The 21,972-nt window shown below is 43.1% G+C and overlaps 1 protein-coding gene and 1 long non-coding RNA gene across 7 annotated transcripts in view; one reads left to right on the top strand and one right to left on the bottom strand.

Moving 5' to 3' along the window:
- The window catches only part of LOC309852832, a 642,903-nt gene that overhangs the window by 111,053 nt on the left and 509,878 nt on the right, over window positions 1-21,972 (bottom strand). The window lies entirely within an intron of this gene.
- Window positions 1,643-20,536, top strand: ZNF432 (zinc finger protein 432). 6 transcript variants are annotated; one of them, XM_082709993.1, is made up of 6 exons: window positions 1,644-1,817; window positions 3,182-3,365; window positions 9,459-9,563; window positions 11,135-11,261; window positions 12,430-12,525; window positions 16,922-20,536. In XM_082709993.1, the coding sequence occupies exon 6, from the start codon at window positions 16,972-16,974 to the stop codon at window positions 18,640-18,642; it is 1,671 nt and encodes a 556-aa protein (XP_082566119.1). In that variant the 5' UTR covers window positions 1,644-1,817; window positions 3,182-3,365; window positions 9,459-9,563; window positions 11,135-11,261; window positions 12,430-12,525; window positions 16,922-16,971; the 3' UTR covers window positions 18,643-20,536. The 6 variants fall into 6 exon arrangements, with proteins under 6 accessions (XP_082566118.1, XP_082566119.1, XP_082566115.1 ...); XM_082709994.1 differs by having other exon boundaries at window positions 1,656-1,927; XM_082709992.1 differs by lacking the exon at window positions 9,459-9,563 and having other exon boundaries at window positions 1,643-1,725.

Here is a 21,972-nt window from a genome sequence, read left to right as displayed (position 1 = left end):
CTTTCTTTTCTTTTCTTTCTTCCTCTTATGACTGGGGCTCTTGTCCTCTCTCCTCTACCCAGTCTTTCTCTTGATGCAATAAAGATATCTTGCTAAAAAAAAAAAAAAAGAAAAAAGAAACAAACAAAAAAAAACCCTTGAATCCTGGTTAGAGCAGAAGAAATGGATATTTGCTATGCAGGAGTTGTCTTATCTTTCATCACACACCCCTGGATTATTGGGGGGAGGGATTCAACACATATTTTTAAGCACCTAAATTTGGTTATGTCAACACTTGAGATTTGATTCTGTAATGCAGTCATTAGATAATTGAGAACAGGAAAATTTTCATGATTGATTTGTGTTTTGCTAGGATCACCTTGCCTGCCTTATGAAAACGAGATGGTACAGACTTAGTATCAGGTAGGAGACTAGGCCTGCATGGTAACGATGAAGTACTGACTTCATGCTTTGACCTGTGGTTACATGACTTTATCAGGTGGATTCTGAACATGATGATGGCCTACCGGGTTGAACACAGTGGGAGCAAACAGGTTAACCTGGCGTCTGTGCCACAACCTGTGTCCTAGAGATCTCTGGTTCCTCAGGGGAGTGAAGCGAATATGAACTGGAGCAGGGCTAGAAACGGGTAGCAGGCCTGCAAATGGCTGGCAAAGGCGGCTTGGTGCTGCAGAGGCACAGTACTGTGCTAAATCAGTTCTCTGTGGTCATTTTATTTTCTACACATGAATGTTTGTAAGATGTCCAGTTGCAATATCCAAAACACTGGAAACAGCCCAAAGGCAATTATGCTGTGCGAAAGAAGCGGCGGGGACGTGGGGGAGGAGTACAACCACGACTCATTTCATGAATACGTCGCAGACTAATCTTTAATGACAAGCGGCTGCCTAGAGTGGATAAGGGGCATGGTTGGGATGAGGCTGGCAACAGGCTCGACGTCCATGGCTTGACTTCTTTGCGACCGCCGCATACCCCATATCATCTCACTTTTCCAAACCGTGTACCCTTGCATCCTGAAGCACCCTTGCCCAGCTCCCAGGCAGCCAGTGCTCCGCCGCTCGGACACCTAACTCCGTCCGGGCTGACGCGCACCCTCTCCGGGCGCAACACTCCCCGGCCACAGCGCACTGCCTGCTTTCTTGTCACCCTGCTTAAATTTTGACACGGCTTCTGAGCCTCTTCTCAATGAGAATCGAGACTGCTTTCTTGTCTCCTGCTTAAATTTTGATACGGCTTCTGAACCTCTTCTCAATGAGAATCGAGACTGCGGGGCCCGGAGGTTACTTCAATTTCCCAACTTGCTGAGACTTCCGGCCGTAGGAGCCACGCCCCTTAGACGGGGTAGGGATCCCGGTTTTTGAATACTTGGCGCCGTTCCCCGTCCCTTACCACGAGAAGCCCTGCCCCTTCAAAGATGATCCCCATGTAATGTCTGCCTTGAGTGAACTCGAGCCTCTAAACATCTCCCCATTTTCCCGTAAGAGCTGAGGGGCCAGAAAGCACGAGGGATTCGGCACGCTCACCATCCTGTCACCGCGGAAACGCGGCCGCCGTGCCTCCAGAACGTCAGGTGTGCCAAGATGGCGGCCCCCAGGGCGTCCAGGCGACGGGCGCACGGCTGTATGACCTCATTAGGAAGCGCCGGAAACCCGTAATCCGTTTTCCATAGAAACGCGCCAGAAACGCCGCTGACCCCAGTCAGGTGTTCCCAGGAAAAGAGGCTGGGTGAGGGAACTAGAGCGAAGGAAGTTTAGGGAAGTAAGTTGGGCCCTGAAGAGGTCGCTGCAGGCTCAGGAGAGACTCCTGCCCGCGTGTAGGTCAGTCTGTGGAGAAGGGTTGGGGGGAGAGGGGCGGCCTAACGGTCTCTGGGTCAGTTGTTGATCCCTTAAGTTCGTGAAGGTAGCGAGGGGCGGGTGTATTTTTGGAGGTGAGCACGGAGGAGTCTGTACTGTATGTAATCGAGATGTCTTTGGGGTCAGTCGTGGGGGGCCTTGGTGGTCAGTGATGGAATGTCTGAACAGATCAACTACCGAGAGTCCTGAAGTCAGGGTTTAGAGTCGTCGCGGGTCACTCTCCTTGTAGGTGATTGACAGCTGGCGGGGTGGTGTTTGTCAGTGAAGGCGGAGTTTGGCGCGGATCTGGAATAATTTGGAGCTCAGTGATCGGGGAAACATTAAGGGAGGTCCATATATGTGTATCGCTGGTCTGGGTTTGGTATCATCTGTCTTTTGTGCAGGATTGTGTGACAACAGGCGTGCATGTTCAGGAACACTGGTTGCTTGGTGCTTTGGGCTCATATTCGCTCCTGGAACAGAGTTGTTGAACGTTAGCCCTCCTCAAAAGCTTCAAGCCCAAATCTGTCCTCCATATAATTTCTCAATTTCTTTTGGCTCCCCCGCATGAGCCCATTCCTTTGAACCTGCAGAAATGAAAGATTTGGGGGAGATGAAGGATTCAGATTTTAAATTAATTAGCCTTTTTTTCACCAGATTTTATTTATTTATTGGAGAGAGAGTACAAGCAGAGCGAGCAGCAGAGGGAGAAGGAGAAGCAGGCTCCCCGCTGGGCAAGTAGCCTGATGCAGAACTGGATTATAGAACTGCGAGATTATGACCTGAGCCCAAGGCAGCCACTTAACCGACTAAGGCAACCAGGCATCCCTAATTAGCCTTTTATTTAAGATTCTGTGTCTACCCTACTGTAATTTTTGTGTATTCTTTTGGATATTTCCTCTCAGGTTACCTGTGTATGTAAAGACTGATGTTTTCCCAGTATTTATATTTTTGAGGTTTTTTTTTTTTTTAATTTGTTCCTTCCCCCTTTTTTTGGTGTGCTCATTGTTCCTCACATTTAAGTGTATGTAGATAGGGTATGTAAAGACTTCTAAAAGAGGTAGGAGAACATCATAGTTTAAAGGAAAAATTCGCTGTTCCTCACTGTCCATATGGCCTCATTTCTGAAATTGATCTGAAAATTACCTGCCAGGGAGGCATAGTTCTGTTCTGATTCTCCTTTGCCACTTTCCCCATCCTCGTTATCTCTACACATTCAGAGTCTTATGTCTAAGGCATGAATTCTGGGGAAAGAATAAAGAGACAGAAATACTGAGACCATGTGTTAAGGTGAGTGCATAGCAAGAGAGAATGCAACGCTGAAAGTAATTTTGTTCTTTGGCCCACAGATCCTGACAAGAAATGAATGAAGAAAAAGGAGGCCCCAGGACCTAGATAGTGTCATCTCTGGGCCACTTTTGACTGGTGACTAGATTTCTAACTAGAAATTTAGAGCATATCCAGAAGAGACAAAGACAGAATATTGCAGTTGCTGGCTATTTCTCAAAACAGAAGAAAATGATCAATGCCCAGGTGATTTTTGTCTTGTTTTATTCTCTCTTTTGTTCCCTAATGGATGTGTAGAGGCTTGTAAAAATCCGTTCAGTATCTACAGAGAATTAAGGTTTGAATCTAACTTCAACATTGTCACAAAGCAGAAGGAAGAATATAGGGTTCGGGGGTGCCTGGGTGGTGCAGTTGGTTAACTGTCTGGCTCTTGATCTCAGCTCAGGTCTTAATCTGAGGTCATGAGTTCAAGGCCTGGACTGGGTTCCATGCATGGAGCCTACTTAAAAAAAAAAAAAAAATAGAAAAGACCATAGTGTTCTTATGATTCCTAGTAAATGATGAATGTTGGAACACCACGTGTAACTGAATCCTCTGGCTTACATTAGCCGTCACACTGCATCTCTTGTGTGTGAAACCCACATGAGAGAATCATGTTATGTGATATGCAGTGACCATGAGGAGAAAGCAGAATGGTTCCTCTGGCACTCAGGACTCAAGGAAAATGTTATATTCTTAGAGTTGATGGAGTGGACAGTGTTGTGAGCAGTAGCTTTCCAATAAAGGCAGCAGCAGACTTCCTACTGTTATTACAGAGTTCCTCAGAGTCTTCTGTGGGAATAGGCCAAGGAAACTCAGTGACCACAATTTTTGCAGGGAACCAATGCAAGGCTTCATGAACGGGTGGCTGAACTGGCATTAAATTACAGATTTGGCTTTAGATAGTTGCAGGAAAATTTTTTTTGGTAAGAGCTTGAGTTATAAGGTTCTGGAGTGTTTGCTGTGTAACTTCATGTTATCCCAGAAAATGTGTTATCCTTTTCCATTTTAAGATCTAATTTTTATGTACTCTTCCTTTATTGCTTTTGTTTCCTATATTTGTACAAATGACTCATGAGTATCATTTTTAAAAAAAGTTTTGTTTGTTTATTTATTTACTTATTTATTTTAGAGAGAGAAAACACACAAGTGTGGGCCGGGGGAGAGGGAGAATCCCAGCCTCTGAGCAGGTAGCCTGGAGCTTATGCAGGGTTCAATCCCACCACTCTGAGGTCACAGCCTGAGCCGAAATCAGGAGCTGGATGCCCAAGTGATGGAGCCACCCAGAAGCCCCCCATGAATACCTTTTCTTATTTTTTTCTCATGAGGACCTTTTAAAGGAAAAACATCCTCATGATGGAGTATACATGGGCAAAAAAATAAATGCCCTCTTTCTGTCCCCTTTCCGCATTGCTTCGTACCACTTCAGTAGAAACTTGGTGTGTTCCTGCTGTCACTGAACCTGTGTGTGCATCTGTATACATGTGCCCATGTAGAATTGTATTTAGATTTATGTATATTTGTGTTTGTAAACACAACTATCACGACATTTTGTGTATCAGTGGAATCATACTCCAAAGGACATAATCTGTTGATTTAAGATGCTATAATTCAAGCATCTGAAGGAATAATAACTGCAACGGATTGGTGACTATTAACTACAAAATTCATTTGCCTGTAATCATACTCCGCAAAAGGAGTTAAACGATGTAAAGCATTTAGTGAGTGCCTCCTAAGTGGTATGTGCATGATCCACGCCTGAAATCTTTCCCGGTGCTAATAGGACAGGATCAGATTGCTAAATTTTCTCTTTTTTAAAAGATTTTATTTATTTATTTGAGAGCGGGAGAGCACAGAGGGAGAGGGAGAAGCAGACTCCCCACTGAGCAGAGAGCCCAACATGGGACATGATCCCAGGACCCTGAGATAATGACCTGAGCTGAAGGCAGAAACTTGACTGAGCCACCCAGGTGCCCCAAGATTGCATAATTTTCAACAGTCGGAATGGTCCAATATTCTTTTGCCTTCTTTTGAGATTGGAATCCTTATTTACTTGTTGGCCGGTTGGATTTTTTTCTCTTGCAAAATGCCTTTTACATTTAGAAAAACATTTTTTACTTACCAGTTAATGAGAATTAACCACTGTGTATTGGTCCTTTATTTTGTTTATAAAAAACATCTCCCAGCTTGTCACTTTTCTTTTCACTCTGTCTGAAAGACTTGCGGATCCCCTTACCCAAGAATTCAACACTGCCACAGGATGCAAACAGCAAGAGGGTGGTCAGCAGTTCCTGCTAGGTGAGCACCCCAGGCTGGGGTGGTGCAGGATTTTTATAGACAGGTACAAACAAGTTTTGGGTGGGGCTGAGCTGACTGATTGATAGTTTGGACAGGCATACTTGGCGTCAGTGGAGTGGATCAGGGGACCCGTGCGCGAAAGCAGACAAAGCAATCTTACAGAAGCAGAACTGGCCGGTTAGCCCACGCATGCGAATGAAAGCACTATCAGGATATTGAAGGCCTGGTTACTATCAAGCCAAGGCCATTTCCCTCTAATGAGGCACTAACATAAAGACAATTGGGAGTCTCCTGGTGAAATGTTACATTCCTGCTATCAAGGTAAGGTAAGGTAACTTCTTTGTTGTAAATCTCAAGGACATTTGCAAACCAAGGGAGACTCCTACCCTACAGGACTGTGATTTCTGCAAGTTAACTATCATTTTATGGTAGTCAGGGGTGCCTGAGGAATGCTACACATATGGAGGGGAGCGGGTGAAGGGGGGGGGTGCAAGGCGCCAGCTTTTGCTTTGTCCTCAGCCAGCCTCTTGCTCCTTAGAGTTGAGGGTTTAAGCAATTTTTCATTTCTTAGCAGAGCATTAGAAGCATTATTACACAGAAGCCAGAAACAGCTGGGTTAAACACAGATTTTTGCTATTAATTATCCTGTTATGCTGCTTGCTGACTCCCTTATCTATGGTCAGCTGGCCACAGCTTCTTAATTAGCATAAGCTGGTAATAAAAAGAATGTTAAAACTTAAAGGCTATACTATAGTTCTGATCTGGGGTCCTTCATTCCCCCCTTTTTCTTTAACATGGATATAATCTTATATCCATCTGTTTTGTTCTTCAATTGAGTCCTTTTGGGACTCTACTTGTTTAACTAGTTGGTATTGCTGAGTCAAGACCATAGTCTGAACAACAGACAGGCGATCTTTAATGAATTGTACTGTTTAAGACACAAGGACCAAAAGTTAGAATTAATAACAGAATGATGAGAGGTCCCGTTATAGATGACAACAAAGTAGTAAGCCAAGGTGATCTGTTGAACCAGTTTTCTAACCATCCCTGCTGGGACTGAAAATCCCTTTTTCTTTGAGCAAGTCTTTCTCTGAGTTTATCCATAGTTTCTCTGACTACTCCAGTTTGATCTGCATAAAAGCAACATTCTTCTTTTAAGGCGGTCAGGGGTGCCTGTGGAATGTCACACATATTATCAAGGGGAGTGGGTGGAGAGGGGGTGCAAGGCATCAGCCCCTTCTCCATCCTCAGCCAGCCTCCTGCTCCCTCATCATTTCTCCCTGAACAATTTTGACCCTTAAATCTTTAAGGTGGTTGAAGGTGGAAGGTCTCATCTTCTGTAACTTCTTCCTGCTGAATAGGGGCGTAGAGCTGTCCCTACCTACTGGGGTCAATATTGATCAGGGTAGGAATGTATAAGGGAGTTACGAAAGGTGGAGGCAGCTGAATCCAGCGCTGACAGTGAAGAGGCGTCCTCTCGCGCGACAAGGATCGTCTGTCGTGGTGAAGTCATTGAAGCAATGGAGTCTCGGCACCAAGTAGAGAGACACTGAACAAAGCAACATATTAAGGTTAATGAGGCGATAAAAATGAGAAGCCCGAAAAGGAGATTCCTAATTGTTGGCCATAGTCCTCCTTCAAACCAGGAACTTAACCATTCACTGAGAGAGAGAGAAGGATCTTGTAGGGCCTTAATCTGGGTATTCATATATTTTATTAGTCCTGTGACATTTTTGTGATAGTCTGGGATGTACACACAACATTCTGTCTTGATAATTGCACATGTGCCACCCTGGGCTGCTGTCAGGACATCTAAGGCCATCCTATTTTGTAGGACTGCCTTGCGTATCTGTGACACTTCGGTATTAAGTAGGGAGATGCTATTTAGTGAATCATTGAGTGCCTTTGTAGTGTATTTATTAAGGGCTTCTACGTGCCACATGACATCCTCTAGTCCCGCAGATGGAACAAAAATGAATGCTAAGTGATCATATCATTTAAAACAGATCGTGTCCATCTTTGTTTCAAGTTGGGGAGATTAGCTGGAGTTGTAATGGCTTTAGTAATGCGCCCATAAATCCAGGCAAATCCTAAAGTACAGCGTCCTATCCACCCTGGAGGAAGCCAGGGCCACAGGTTGGTTCCACATATCCAGTGGGTTCCGTTTGGAGCTGGTCATCTGATGCCAGGTCGCCTTGCCCAGTCAGTAGCAAACCAGTCAGTAGCCTGGAGTACTATTACTTGGGAACACATTTCTAATGACAGCCATCCTAGATGTCGTGTGTTATTTGCCCAAGTACCACTCGTATGATTCCTTTGTTCCCAGCATAAAACTGCCTTCTGACTGAGCCGTCCAATCGTGGGTGTAAGCCACAGATACGTATCCCAGATTTGATATATGCCATCTTTAGTATAGCGATAAGGAGGGTTTTGTAACTTAGGCTCATATTTGATTGGGGAGTAATGGCTTGACAGCAATCCCCTTTCCTTCCAAATAGCTCCATGGGCATGTAGTACCGGGAAGGCATATTTGGAGTCAGTATTAATGTTTATTTATTTTTTTAAAACTACTGTCATCAGTAAACTGTCATTTGTATTTTTAACAGGGGCATCTTAAATCTGGACCTGATGTGACATCATTTTTTTCTTACCAGTTAATGAGAATTAACCACTGTGTATTGGTCCTTTATTTTGTTTATAAAAAACATCTCCCAGCTTGTCACTTTTCTTTTCACTCTGTCCATGATATCTTTTTCAACACAGATGTTTTAATTCTTTCCTTTCATAAAATTTATTATTTTTCTATGGATTTTGGATTATGACATGAATATCATAGGTTCCTTTGTTTTATGGTTAACTTGAAACAGGGAAAAAGTATTTTCAAGTGTGATATTAGGTATGAACCTAAATTTTCATTTTTCCAAATGAGTCTCCATGTCACATAAGATAATCAGAATGTGATAATATCAACAGTGTTAAGAATATGCAGGCTTTACCAAGTCTGTTCTCATCTCTGTGTAATCTCTCAATGATGTGGGGATAGATTCCCATCAATTTTTCCCTGATATGGCAGGTCCATTGACAGGCAGGTCTCAGTTCATTCCCTGGTGGCATTCGGGTATAACCTTTATGACCACAGGACAGGACATTGAAGACATTCCACACTCTTGATCTGTTTTTTTATTCACAGAAGCTCTGACACCAAATGTGTCTATTTTAGTCAGACCTACTAATTCTCCAAATCTGTTGGGTGTCCTACCCACCCAGCTGGGTGTCCTACAATTCAACTTAATTCTGATACTCACTACCTGGGGTTCACATCAGATCCCACAGGCCAAAGGCTTGGTTCCATGAGACTGCCCCCACTTTAGGAGCCAGTCAAAAGTCCCAGATTGTTACCTATATTTGTGGTGACCAGCTGTAAATTTGATGGTTCCCACAACTCCCCTTTCAGGGTTGGTAATATGCTAGAACAATTCATAGAACTCAGGAAAGCACTTTACAAACATTTACTGATTTACTGTAAAGGCTACAATTCAGGAATAGCCAAATGGAAGAGATGCACAGGGCCAGGGAAGGGAGAAGGGGTGAGGAGGTCCTCCCTCAGGGAACCACCCTGCCCCCACCTCAATGTGTTCACCACCCTGAGAGCTCCCCACGTCTGTTGTGTAGGGGGTTTTATGATGGTTTTCTTATACAGGCACAATTGATTAAATCGCTGGTCGTCCAGTCTGTCTTTCCTCCCTGGCTGCTGAGGGTCCTTCAGGTCTCTTATCCTGAAGCTCTGCAGGGGGCACCCCAGCCATTAGTCATCATGTCAGGATGCAGAAAACACTTAGGACTCCAGAGAGTCCAACAGTTTTAAGAAACTGTGCTGGGAACCAGGGAAAGACCAAATACAGATTTATCACAACATTTTCCCTGCTTCTATTGTTTTTATTTCACTAAATTTTATCTCTCTTTAGTTGGTAATGAGTCTTTTCTTTCTGGTTGTTTTCATAGTTTGGCTTTTGCTGCTGGTGTTCTATGCGGTCAGATTGATGAGTCTAGACTTGGATTTCCTGCCGGGTTTTGCTTGCTGATTAAGTCTGTGTTGCAGGATGTTCGGTCAGTTCTGAAGTTTTCTCAGTCCTGAGATCTTCGCATTGCTTCTCCGATTCTCTGTAATTGCTCCCAAAAACTATGTATAGGCCTCACTCTATTCTCAGTCTCTATTAATTCTCCTTTACATTTTCTATCATTTTGTGTGTCTGCTTCATTTTTTGGTTATTTTTTTTAAAGCTTTATTTATTTGACAGAGATCACAAGTAGGCAGAGAGGCAGGCAGAGAGAGAGGAGGAAGCACTCTCCCTGCTGAGCAGAAAGCCCCATGCAGGGCTCCATCCCAGGACCCTGAGATCATGACTTTAACCCATTGAGCCACCCAGGCGCCCCAATTTTTTGGTTATTTTTTTAAATGAATATTCCAGTACACCGATTATCTCATAAGTGTATCTGTGATGCTAACCTTTTATGAAAGAACAAAAAACCTACACTGGTCTCTGCCCCTAGTTCTGACACAAGGCTCCTAAAATCCTTGTAATTCCCTAAGTGAAAAGAGTACCATTGGCATCTTTTTTTTTTTTTAAAGATTTTATTTATTTATTTGACAGAGAGAGAGATCACAAATAGGCAGAGAGACAGACAGAGAGAGAGATGAGGAGAAGCAGGCTCCCTGCTGAGCAGAGAGCCCTATGCGGGACTCGATTCCAGGCCCCTGGGATCATGACCCAAGCCGAAGGTAGAGGCTTAATCCACTGAGCCACCCAGGCACCCCACCATTGGCATCTTTTGTTCAAATATTTGGTCTTTGACCTCATCTGCGACAGAGTTCCTAAATCCCTTGGAATTTCCTGGGTGATAGAAGCATCTCTTGTTCTAATGGCATGACTCTGGGTGGATTCCTGGGGGTGGGGTGTCACCAGAACGACCAACCCATGGTTAGAAGTGTGGGATTTTCAGTGATACCCCATCATCCAGAGAGGGGAGAGGGGCTTGAAATTGAGTTCATGATGAGTCATTCCTGTGTGATGGAGCATCCATAAGATTCCAAAGGTGTGTGAGTTGGAGTGCTCTCCGTTTGGTGGACATGGGTGCTGGGACATGGGTGCTGCGTGACACACCCCTCCCCTCATGCCTTGCCCTGTGGGCCCCTTTGATCTGGATGAAATCTGTATCCTTTATAATATTCTGTTACAATAAACTAGTATGCAGTAAGTAAACTGAGTTCTCTGAGCCACTCAAGCAAATTCAACCCAAGGAGGGAGTCATCTATAGCCGGTTAATCTGAAACCCGGGTGACAATATGAACTTGGATTGGTGGTGTCTGAAGTGGGGGCAGAGGTGGGGGCAGAGGTGGGCAGAGGGGGCAGAGGTGGGGGCAGAGGTGGCCTTGTGGGACTGACCTCATGAAATGTGACACTATCTCCAGGTAGCTCGTGTTAGAACTGAGTTGAATTTTAGGCTACCCAGCCAGTGTCAGAGAACTTCTTTAAAAACGTGCAGACCACAACATATACATCAGACTTGGTCTCAGCTTTGTAGCTTTGTAGTTACTATTAGCAGAACAACTTCCTGTGTACTTCTTATGAATCAATGAAAGAGAAACACTCGTATGAAACAGGAACATGTTGTTACAGGAACCGCTGACACTGGAGGACGTGGCCGTGGACTTTACCTGGGAGGAGTGGCAGCTGCTGGCCCCCGCCCAGAAGGGCCTGTACCGGGATGTGATATTGGAGAACTACAGCAACCTGGTGTCAGTGGGTGAGGACAGCTCCCCTGTGTCACTCAGAGGGTGCCCAGTTAGTGGCCTTTCCATTCTCAGCTGCTTACACTCCAGAGCCACTGCTTTGCTCTATTTGGCAGAGTCTCAGTGCCTCCTTGGGCACATGATACAAGGGTCTGATGTACTACGACCTGCTCTTACTACCAGCACAAAGGTGCTAAACCTGTGGGGTTTTTCTACACCAACAGCCAGTTCTCCAACTCTCCAGGGACCAGCTGGTGTCCTGCCATTCATTTCAGTTCTGCCACTACCCAGAGTTAGCCTCAGACTCCACAGGCTTAAGGACTCAGTTCCACAGGACTGCTCTCACTTCAGATGCCAGTGGCCACTGCTGGGTGCCCACTACCTAGGTTACCCATGCTTCAGTCCAGCAATAAATTGGGCAATCCTGCAACCCCCTTCAGACCTGGCAATTTTCTGGAACAGCTGACAGAACTGGAAAGCACTTTACTTAAGATTACTATTTTATTATAAAGGGTAAAACTTGGGAACAGCCCAAAGGAATAGTTGTGTAAGGCGTGGTATGGAGGGAGGGGTGTGGACCTTCCATGACCACTCCAGGTCTGCCCACCCTCCCAGCCCTTCAGGTGTGTTCACCAACCTGGAAACTCCCAACTTGGTGGTTTAGGGCTTTTTATGGAGGTTTTATTCTGTAGGCATGATTGCTTAAATCATGATTAACTCAGTCTACCAGTGGCAGGGGCAGGGGATGGGAGCTGAAGGTTCTAATCTTCTCATCCTGCCAGGGTTTTTGTGGCAACCAGCCACCACGCTCAAACTCTACAGGGGTCCCTGCCACCAGTCATTAGTTCACAAAAAGACACACATCACTTTAGAGAGTCTAGGGATGTTAGAAGTTCTTATGTCGGGAACGAGAACTTAGACCAAATGCTCTAACAGAAGATGCTCCTATCATGGCTGTCACTTAGGAAATTACAAGGGCCTTAGGAGCTATGTGTCAGGAACCGGGTACAAAGACCAAATCCACATCATTATTTCACAGAGTCATATGTGCCCTCTCCTGAGAGACAAGCCTCTGCTTTGCAGATGTGAAAACTGTCTCAGGCCCTCAAATGTAGTATTCCCCCATCTTCACGGACCCCAGCCAGATTTGGTGAGTCCAAGTGTTCTCTTTCCCATGAGCAGGGTATCAAGCCAGCAAGCCAGATGCACTCTCCAGGCTGGAACGAGGGGAGGAACCGTGGGCGAAACAGGAGGAAGTCCCGAGTGGAACTCGGCAGGGTGAGTGAGAACCGGGACCCTGGTAACCGGAAGTCGCCCTCGTCATCGAGAGAAGGCTGGCAGCAGTGCTCCTTGTATCTTTCTCCCATAGCAGAACTTTCCCTTTAGGTCTTTAGAGGGAAGTTGAACTCTTTTTTTCTCTTCTGATATCTGATCCTAGCTTTTTTTCATTTTACATCTTGATTTTTGTTGGTTTGCCTAGTTTTCTTACATGGAATCTGTGGCTTACCCTTTCTTTGTACCCTGTCAGAGTGTGTGTCCCTATTCCTTCCGCCACCCTGGCTGTGAAATCCGTACCCCCCATCCCCAGGCCTTACTCCGAAAGAGCTGTATGAATTCACACTGTTTCTGACTATGGTACCTTCCCGCCTGGCTCTTGGGAAATGCCAGCTGCCCTCCCAACGGCTGGCTCCAGCCCGTGTTGTGCCATCACAGTAACCTGGTCTCTTATGGGGCATCAGTCCTTTCTAGCTTTCCCTTCCACTTGAGATTCTTCCAACTCTTTTCCGTTTTCTCTGCTGAATTCCTAATACTTGAGGCTTTCCTTCTGGCTCATGAATTAAGCTCTTCTGTTGTCTGGAAGAGACTCCAAATTGGTTTCTCATACATACTGTGTAGCGTTGTGGGTATTTTACCTGCCCAAGATTTCTGAGTCCCTGCATGAGGAGAATTAATCCCCTTCCCTCCACTGACAATCCCCTTCTATCTCATCTGAGCATCAGATTCGCCTTTTGTACTGTACACCTTACCCCATCCACACTGCTCTCAGCTATAGCATTCTTGTCTTAAAGGTCTCTGCTCTTGCTGTTCAGTGTTTCACTAGAAAAGATGGTTTTACATTCTACATCACTTCTAATCAGCTTATGCCTGATGGCTCCCTTTGTATGGTTAATATTTCCGATTTTCCCTTGGTTTGTACAAGGTCTTCCCATCTCTCTAAATCATTTGTTTTCCCTATTTTTAAAAGCAGCTTTGAAATAATTCGCATAACCTATAATTTGCCAACTTAGCACATACAATTCAGTGCATTGTAGTACATTGACAGGGTTATGTAATCATCCCCTTAAGCAATTTTGGAAGATTTTCATCACTTTGAAAAGAATCATTTCCAGGGCGCCTGGCTGGCTCACTCAGTAGAGCATGTGACTCTTGATCTGGGGGTTATAGAAATTACTTAAAAATAAAATTAAAAAAATAAAGTAAAAATTAAAAAGAAACTTTTCTTTCCAGGCTCTGGGCAGCCACTGATCGACTTTCTACCTCTAGAGATGTGACTGTTTTGGATATTTTATATAATCATAAAATATTTGGTCTTTTGTGTCTGGGTTCTTGCATTTAGCCTAAAGTTTCTAAAGTTCTTCCATGCTTTAACATGTGTCAGTACTTCATTCCTTTTTATTGCCAAATACTATTCCCACTGTATGGATATACCACAATTTTATTTACTCATTCATCTGTTCATGGACATTGGGTTCTTCCACTTTTTGGTTTTTATGAATTATGCTATGAACATTCGTTTTCTTAGGCATACACCCAGCAGTGGAATTCTAGAAGCACATAGTGCTTCTAGACTCGTGGCCAGCATTACCTCCTCCCAGCCATGGTGTGTGAGGATATGTAAAGAGTATTGTCAACCAGGGAAGCTCACTTGAACCTTTGGCATCTAGTGGTTTTTACTGGGGCTCACTCACACATTGCCTACATGGCTGAACTTTAGTTTTTAGCCCTACTAGAAATCAGACTAATTCCTATAGTCTCCAGTTCCTCTGAGTGTCCAGAGGTTGAAACTGACATGGCATGGCTCAAAGTCTCCTTCATAAACCACACTGTTAGAGTATCCAGTGTCCAAAGGCCCCAGGCAAACAAAGGAACTCCTATCAGATAGGACATTGTGAGGGCCTAGAGATCACTTCCCTGGAGCCAATGGCAAGGGCCAGACCTCTCTTTGGGTGAAATTAAATCTTAACTGAAGGTAACTATAAAAATAATAAAGGGACTAATTTAGAAATAAAAAGGAAATAGGGCTTGTGGTTGTATCGTCAGAATTGAACGACAGCATGATATATACAAAGGACATCTACATTTTGAATTAGGAAGATGCCACTAGGAATTAGGAATGAAGGCATGAAATAGGAAACTGCAAGGCATGGTATTGACTACTCGGAATGGCTTGAAGTTGGCTGCACGAAAGCAGCATTAGAAGGTGTTGATGGGAGAATCAGTGGAGTGGACACATGGATAAATGGGAGTATTCGCAAGGGTGTGCACTTTTGTTGCCTGAATGACTAGATTTGATATGTGAGTACTTGAGGTAGCATGGTGGAGGGCTGTGCTTGGTTTTGCATTTTTATTTTAAAGATTTTATTTATTTGATAGAGGTTACAAGTAGGCAGAGAGGCAGGCAGAGAGAGGGGAAGCGAAGCAGGCTCCCTGCCAAGCAGAGAGCCCGATGCGGGGCTCGATCCCAGGACCCCAGGATCATGACCTGAGCCGAAGGCAGAGGCTTTAATCCACTGAGCCACCCAGGTGCCCCGGTTTTGTATTTTTTGTAGCTCTAGGTTCTATGACTTTTCACCTGGACAGTGGTAGTGGAGTAACAATAAGGAACAGCTAACTGTTATAAGAAAAACTGAAGGTAAAGCTGACACACCTTGGTTTTAGAGGAGGAAGTTGCTCCTCTCGTACAACCTGTTGCCAACCAAGACACAAATGTAGAGCTACTGAACTAGATGCTGCTGCTGGCAAGTGAGGGAACAGCATATCGGGGACTCTGAAATGCTTGGGTATGATTTCCATACTGAACGCAGAATGTCACTAGCTTGACAGTTTCTATATCCTGTGCAGGAGCATGTCAGCTTCTGAAAATGGCTACCCAATACACTGTCTGGGTTCCAGATTTCCTACAGTCATGATCAGCCTATTCAGTGTAGATGGAACGTATGATAACATGAGAGCCAGGCTAAGGGTGGTGTTCACTAAATCCGACTGATGTCTGTAGAAAGTTAGTCTGGTTGTGGTCTACAGAAAGGCCAATTGAGGAACAGGATTACTATGCAAGAGTATCTTGGGTCACTTTCAATTCTGAAGACCTTACTTGATTACATGCTAGGTAACAAATGCATTTATTCATACACCTCCATTTGCATGGTTCCCCAATGTCCCTAGTCAGATTTTGGGTTCTCTAGGTGAACTTAAAGAATCCCCAGTCCAAGTGTTGAAATGTCTAAAACCTCCTGTGCCTTCAACCATCTTTCATTGTCTGTGTTCTCACAACTTTTTACCCAGTCTTCTTTTCTTGAGGACAGGTATGTTATCATTTCAACACTGCTATCTCCATCTACACCTCCAACCAGACCTCGATGTCTGTACATTGCCCAGTAATCCTCACAAAGCTTATGTTCTACAACACAGCTTTTTCCCTATACATTCTGAATTTCAGCAATATTCCTCATCTCCATTTGACATGCCTTTACCTACCTAGTGGTAGGTACCCAGGCCATATGGTTATCAGAGAAATCCTAGATTCCTCACTGTCACTAACCACTCTCCACTGAACTCATCATTCAACTGTCTTGTCTTTATGGAGGTATATCCTGATTCCCTCCACTTTCCAGTCTCCGTTGCTCCTTCAATCACAATCACATTTCACAATATCCAACTCCCTTCTTTTTTCTTTTCTTCATCATTTGGTTTTCCCTAACTAGATTTATGATCAGTGAAAGTGAGGCATATTTTATATATTCCAAACACCAGCATAGTGCCTTGTACACAGGAGCCATTCAGGAAACAGTTTGGAGTGAACAAATGCAACCCTCATAGTTCTGGATAGTGGTCCCTTTATGATCTGGTGTTTTTCCAAGTTCTCTGGAATGGTGTTCCTCCAACCCTGTCGTTTGCTGCCAACAATGACTTGCTTCTGTTTTTACTATTTCTGCATGTTTTGTGAGATCCTAGTTAGAAAGCAGCAAATCTACATACATTGTCAGATGCATAACCTTATTTATACTTACTGCTTTTCCCTTTTGGGGAAATGTACATTTACCAATGTATAAGAGATAAGGAAAATTTATATATGGCATTTAAAAAAAATTTCATTTATTTATTTGACAGAGATCACAAGTAGGCAGAGAGGCAGGCAGAGAGAGAAGGGGAAGAGGGCTCCCCGCTGAGCAGAGAACCCGATGCGGGGGCCGATCCCAGGACCCTGGGATCATGACCCGAGCCGAAGGCAGAGGCTTCAACCCACTGCGCCACCCAGGCACCCTATGGCATTTATTTTATACTGTTATCGTAGGGTTGTCAGTAATGTGCCATTTGTTAAGAAACATGAAAGCATTTTTTAAAGTTATATTCAAAACAAGATTATGAAAGGATTCATTGTTCTCTTCTCTTCTAGAACCTAGCAAAGTTCATAACCACCTGCAAGGTCACTGGGAAAATCTAAGAATGCTGAAAGGGATGGAACAAAATCACAAAAATGATGCATTTGGAAATACTGTTCCTCAAAACAAAAATCATTTTCCTTCCAGGCAAAATCATATGCTTGAGTTCTATATAAAAACTTTGAAATCAAATTTAAGTTTAGTCAACCAGAGAAAAAGCTATGAAATTAAAAACTCTACTAAATTCAGTGGAGATGTGAAGTTATTTCTGTGTGATAAGCATGAATATTTTCATTCAGCTGTTAAACTCCCTGTAAGTGCAAAACCTATTAGCAGTAAGTCACAAGTCATTACGCATCAGAGAACTCATGAAATAGAAAAACCCCATATATGCAGTGAATGTGGAAAAGCCTTCATTAAGAAGTCTCAGCTCACAGATCATCACAGAGTTCATACAGGAGAGAAACCTTATGGATGCAATATTTGTGCAAAAGTGTTCTCCAGAAAGTCCAGGCTCAATGAACATCAGAGAATTCATAAAAGAGAGAAATCCTTTCTATGCAATGATTGTGGAAAAGTCTTCACCATGAAAAGTCGTCTAATTGAACACCAGCGAACTCACACTGGAGAGAAACCCTACGTATGCAGCGAATGTGGAAAAGGTTTCCCAGGGAAGCGGAATCTCATTGTGCATCAGCGAAATCATACTGGAGAGAAATGCTATGTATGCAGCGAATGTGGAAAAGGCTTCACCGGGAAGAGCATGCTTATCATACACCAGCGAACTCATACTGGAGAGAAGCCCTACATCTGCAGTGAATGTGGGAAAGGCTTCACCACGAAGCACTATGTCATCGTACATCAACGAAATCACACAGGAGAGAAACCCTATATATGCAATGAATGTGGGAAAGGTTTCACGATGAAGAGTCGACTAATTGAACATCAGCGAACCCACACAGGTGAGAAACCCTATGTATGTGACGAATGTGGCAAAGGCTTTCCCAGGAAGAGTAATCTCATTGTACATCAGCGAAATCATACAGTAGAGAAATCCTATGTATGCAGCGAATGTGGAAAAGGTTTCACCGTGAAGAGCATGCTTATCATACACCAGCGAACTCATACTGGAGAGAAACCCTACATCTGCAATGAATGTGGGAAAGGCTTCCCCCTGAAGAGTCGGCTGGTCGTCCATCAGCGAACACATACTGGTGAGAAACCTTACAGATGCAGTGAATGTGGGAAAGGTTTCATTGTGAATAGTGGACTGATGTTACATCAGCGAACTCACACTGGAGAGAAACCCTATATATGCAATAAATGTGGAAAAGGTTTTGCCTTTAAGAGCAATCTTGTGGTACATCAGCGAACTCATACTGGAGAGAAACCCTTCACGTGCAGTGAATGTGGAAAAGGCTTCACCATGAAACGCTATCTCATTGTACATCAACAAATCCATACAGGAGAGAAATCCTACGTATGCAGTGAATGTGGGAAAGGCTTTGCTATGGAAGCTGAGCTCATTTTACATCAGCAAATTCATACTGGAGAGAAACCTTATGCATGCAATGAATGTGGTAAAGGCTTCACTGTGAAAAGCCGACTAATCGTTCATCAGCGAACTCATACAGGAGAGAAACCCTTTATATGTAGTGACTGTGGAAAAGGCTTCTCCTCAAAGAGAAATCTTATTGTACATCAGAGAACTCATAATGGAAACAAACCCCAGTGACACAATGAATACGGTCACACCCTCAGGAGGAAAATACGCCTTGTATGACATCAGAGATTTCACGCATAATTAACTTTATGTGTACTGACTGTGGTAATCCCATTCCCAGGGAATTTATGCAGCAAACTCTGTAGACTGTTAATGGAAGAAAGTCTTCAATACCAAGTCAGCAGCCATCGTACATCAAAGAATTCATAGAAAGACTCTATGGATTTCACACCTTTCATTTGTTAAGCCTTGTCAATACACACAAGAAATGTGTAAGTCAAGGTACATAAGCCTTTGCAGAGAATCTGAACTCATTACCTACAAGTGAACTCTCGCAGGGGGTAAACTGTGATAGTTCAGTGACCTCATTAAACATCAGTGTGCTCCCAGCATACCTGAATATAGTCAGTATAGATCAATTAGCCTGTTGCTAGATTTTCACCCTTGGGAAATACTGAATTTGCACAGGAGTGAAGTTCAATGAATGCAGAGAATGTGCTAGTGCCTTCAGCGATCAATTACCTCATATCATATGTCACAACAGGAAAAAAACCTGATACTTCAATGCAGAAAAGTTCTGAGGAAACATTTCTAGGTAATTACATATATGAAAAGTATATATTAAGATAAAGCTTATGAATGGAGAGAATAGGAAAGCCTCCTATGGGAATAAAGACCCTGTCCCATCAGTGATCATAATAGATCCTAGCAGCGAGCTTACACACAGTAGCAATGATATGATTGTGCAAAAGCCTTTGCCTGGAATTAAAAGCTCAATAATTGTGGGACATTCATGTTGAAGGAAAATGGCAGTAAGTATGAATTTTAGTGCTACATTCTGCCTCATTTCTGATAAATTCATTACAGACATAAAACTCATGAACACACTAAATGTGGAGTAGCTAGCAGAGAAATTTTGAAGGAAATCCGCCTCACGAAAACGATGCATACCTGAGTTTTCCATTAGAAGTCTAATCTTCTACATCTGATGTCCATTTTGGGGCAGGAAACCTTGAACCATATTCTCAGTGAGGCCATCATTTTAAAGTAGGCTATCCTCAATACTGATTAAATTTTAATGTACAAAATGCAGGGGTGTTCTGTGCCCTATTTGCATCACTGTTATCATTAGCTCTTAGATTTCTTAGGTTCTAAAGTCATCTCTTTCAGGCAAAAGAAAAACGAATATATTTATAAATGTAATTTAACAAATTCGGGTGTATTTATTCAAGTTTGAAAGTAGTTTATGAAAATAACCTTATATATGATCTTTCTAAGTTTTTGGAAATAATTTTAGACTCACATAAAATTATAAAGTGTACAAAGTTCCTGAGTACTTGTACTTGGGTTCTTCAGTGACAGTATCTTACATAACTATAACACATAATCAAAACCAATAAAATGACAGGGGTACAGTGCACTAAGTAAACTATAGGCCTTATTTGGTTTTCACTAGTGTTTGCATGTATTAATTTATGTGCTTTGTCTTTTAGTGTAGCGTTATAAGAAACCTGATCACATATATAGACTCCCGTAAATCTCACACAGTCAGGATGCAGAATTGTTGTGCCCACAGAGAAACATCCATGTGCTGCCCCTTTATAGTGACACTCTCCCCACAACCCTGATCCATGGCGACCACTGACCAGTACTCCATCACTCTGATCTTGTCATTTCAAGGATGCTGTTAAAATGGAATGACACAGTGTGACCTTTGGGATAGGCTCTATTTCACACAGCAAATTTCCCTTAAGATTCATCCAATTTGTTGGGCATATAGTTTTACTTTTTCTTACTGAGTAGTATTCTTTTGCTATGAATACACCATAGTTTATTTGTTCAATATTAGTGGACTTTGGGTTGTTTCTAGTGTTTCATTATTATGAATAAAGATACTATGAATCCAGTTTGGTATGAACATAAGTTTTCATTTCTTTGGGATAAATGCCCATGTTAAGTTTGTGTTTTTAACTTTATAAGAAACTGACAAACTTTTCCATAGTAGCTATACTAATTTATATTCCCACTTTAAGTGTATCAGTGCCCCAGTTGTATCTTGTCCTGCACTTGGCACAGTCATATTTGATCCTAGACTTCCTGTCAGATGTGTGTAGCATATAATGGTGGTCTTTTTTTTTTTTTTTTTTTTACGATTTTTATTTATTTGACAGAGAGATCACAAGGAGGCAGAGAGGCAGGCAGAGGGAGAGGGGAAAAGCAGGCTCCCCGCTGAGCAGAGAGCCCCATGCAGGGCTTGATCTCAGGACCCTGAGATAATGGCCTGAGCCGAAGGCAGAGGCCCAACCCACTGAGCCACCCAGGTGCCCCTATAATAATGGTCTTAACTGATCTTTCCCAAACCTGCTCATATACTGAGCAGGTAAAGTTGTCATTTTTGCTTTCAGTTGTCAAGCATAACTTTAAAAGCTTATTACATTTGGGGCGCCTGGGTGGCTCAGTGGGTTGAGCCGCTGCCTTCAGCTCAGGTCATGATCTCAGGGTGCTGGGATCGAGTCCCACATCGGGCTCTCTGCTCAGCGGGGAGCCTGCTTCCTCCTCTTTCTCTGCCTGCCTCTCTGCCTACTTGTGATCTCTCTCTGTCAAATAAATAAATAAAATCTTAAAAAAAAAAAGCTTATTACATCTGATGATATATTTACCTTTTTCATTTCATTTTCTTCATTCCTGGTGTCATTCTTCATTCCTTCTGTCATTCCCTTTTTGTTAGAGCTTCCTTTATCAATTCTTTTTGAGGAGGTCTGCTGGTAAAAAATCTTAGTTTTCCTAGAAAAAAGCTTCTTGCTCTCCCCTTTTTTCCCTTGTTGTTGTTGTTGTTGTTTTTTTACATTTAAAAAATTTATTTATTTTTATTATTTATTTATTTTTTTCCCTTGTTCTTCTTTATCCAGTTATTTCCTTGATATAAGAACATGTGGGATGCCTGGGTGGTTCAGTCATTTAAGCCTCCAACTCTTGGTTTTGGCTCGGTCATGATCTTAGTGTTGTGGGATCAAGCCCCACATCAGGCTCTGTGCTCGGCGCAGAGTCTACTCCAGATTCTCTCACTCCCCCTTCCCTCCACTCACATGTGTGTATGCATACATTCTCTCTCTCTCAAATAAATTTTTTTTAAAAAAAGATATGCAATCTAGCTTATAAATCCTACTTGTGGCACCCCCCCCAAATTTGCCATATTTAAAAAAATAAAATAAAAATTTTTAAGTAGGCTCCATGCCTACTTAAGTGTTATGGCAGTGTTATGGCAGTGTTGAGTAACTCATTCCTTTAAGGAATTTATTTTTATTTTTTAGCATTTGCACTGTGCCAAGCACCATTGTCACT

The sequence above is a fragment of the Mustela nivalis genome (assembly GCF_964662115.1).
Source record: "Mustela nivalis genome assembly, chromosome: 18".
Taxonomy (NCBI): Eukaryota; Metazoa; Chordata; class Mammalia; order Carnivora; family Mustelidae; genus Mustela; species Mustela nivalis.
The sequence above is the reverse complement of the archived record's forward strand: the minus strand, read 5'-3'. Positions and strand labels throughout refer to the sequence as shown.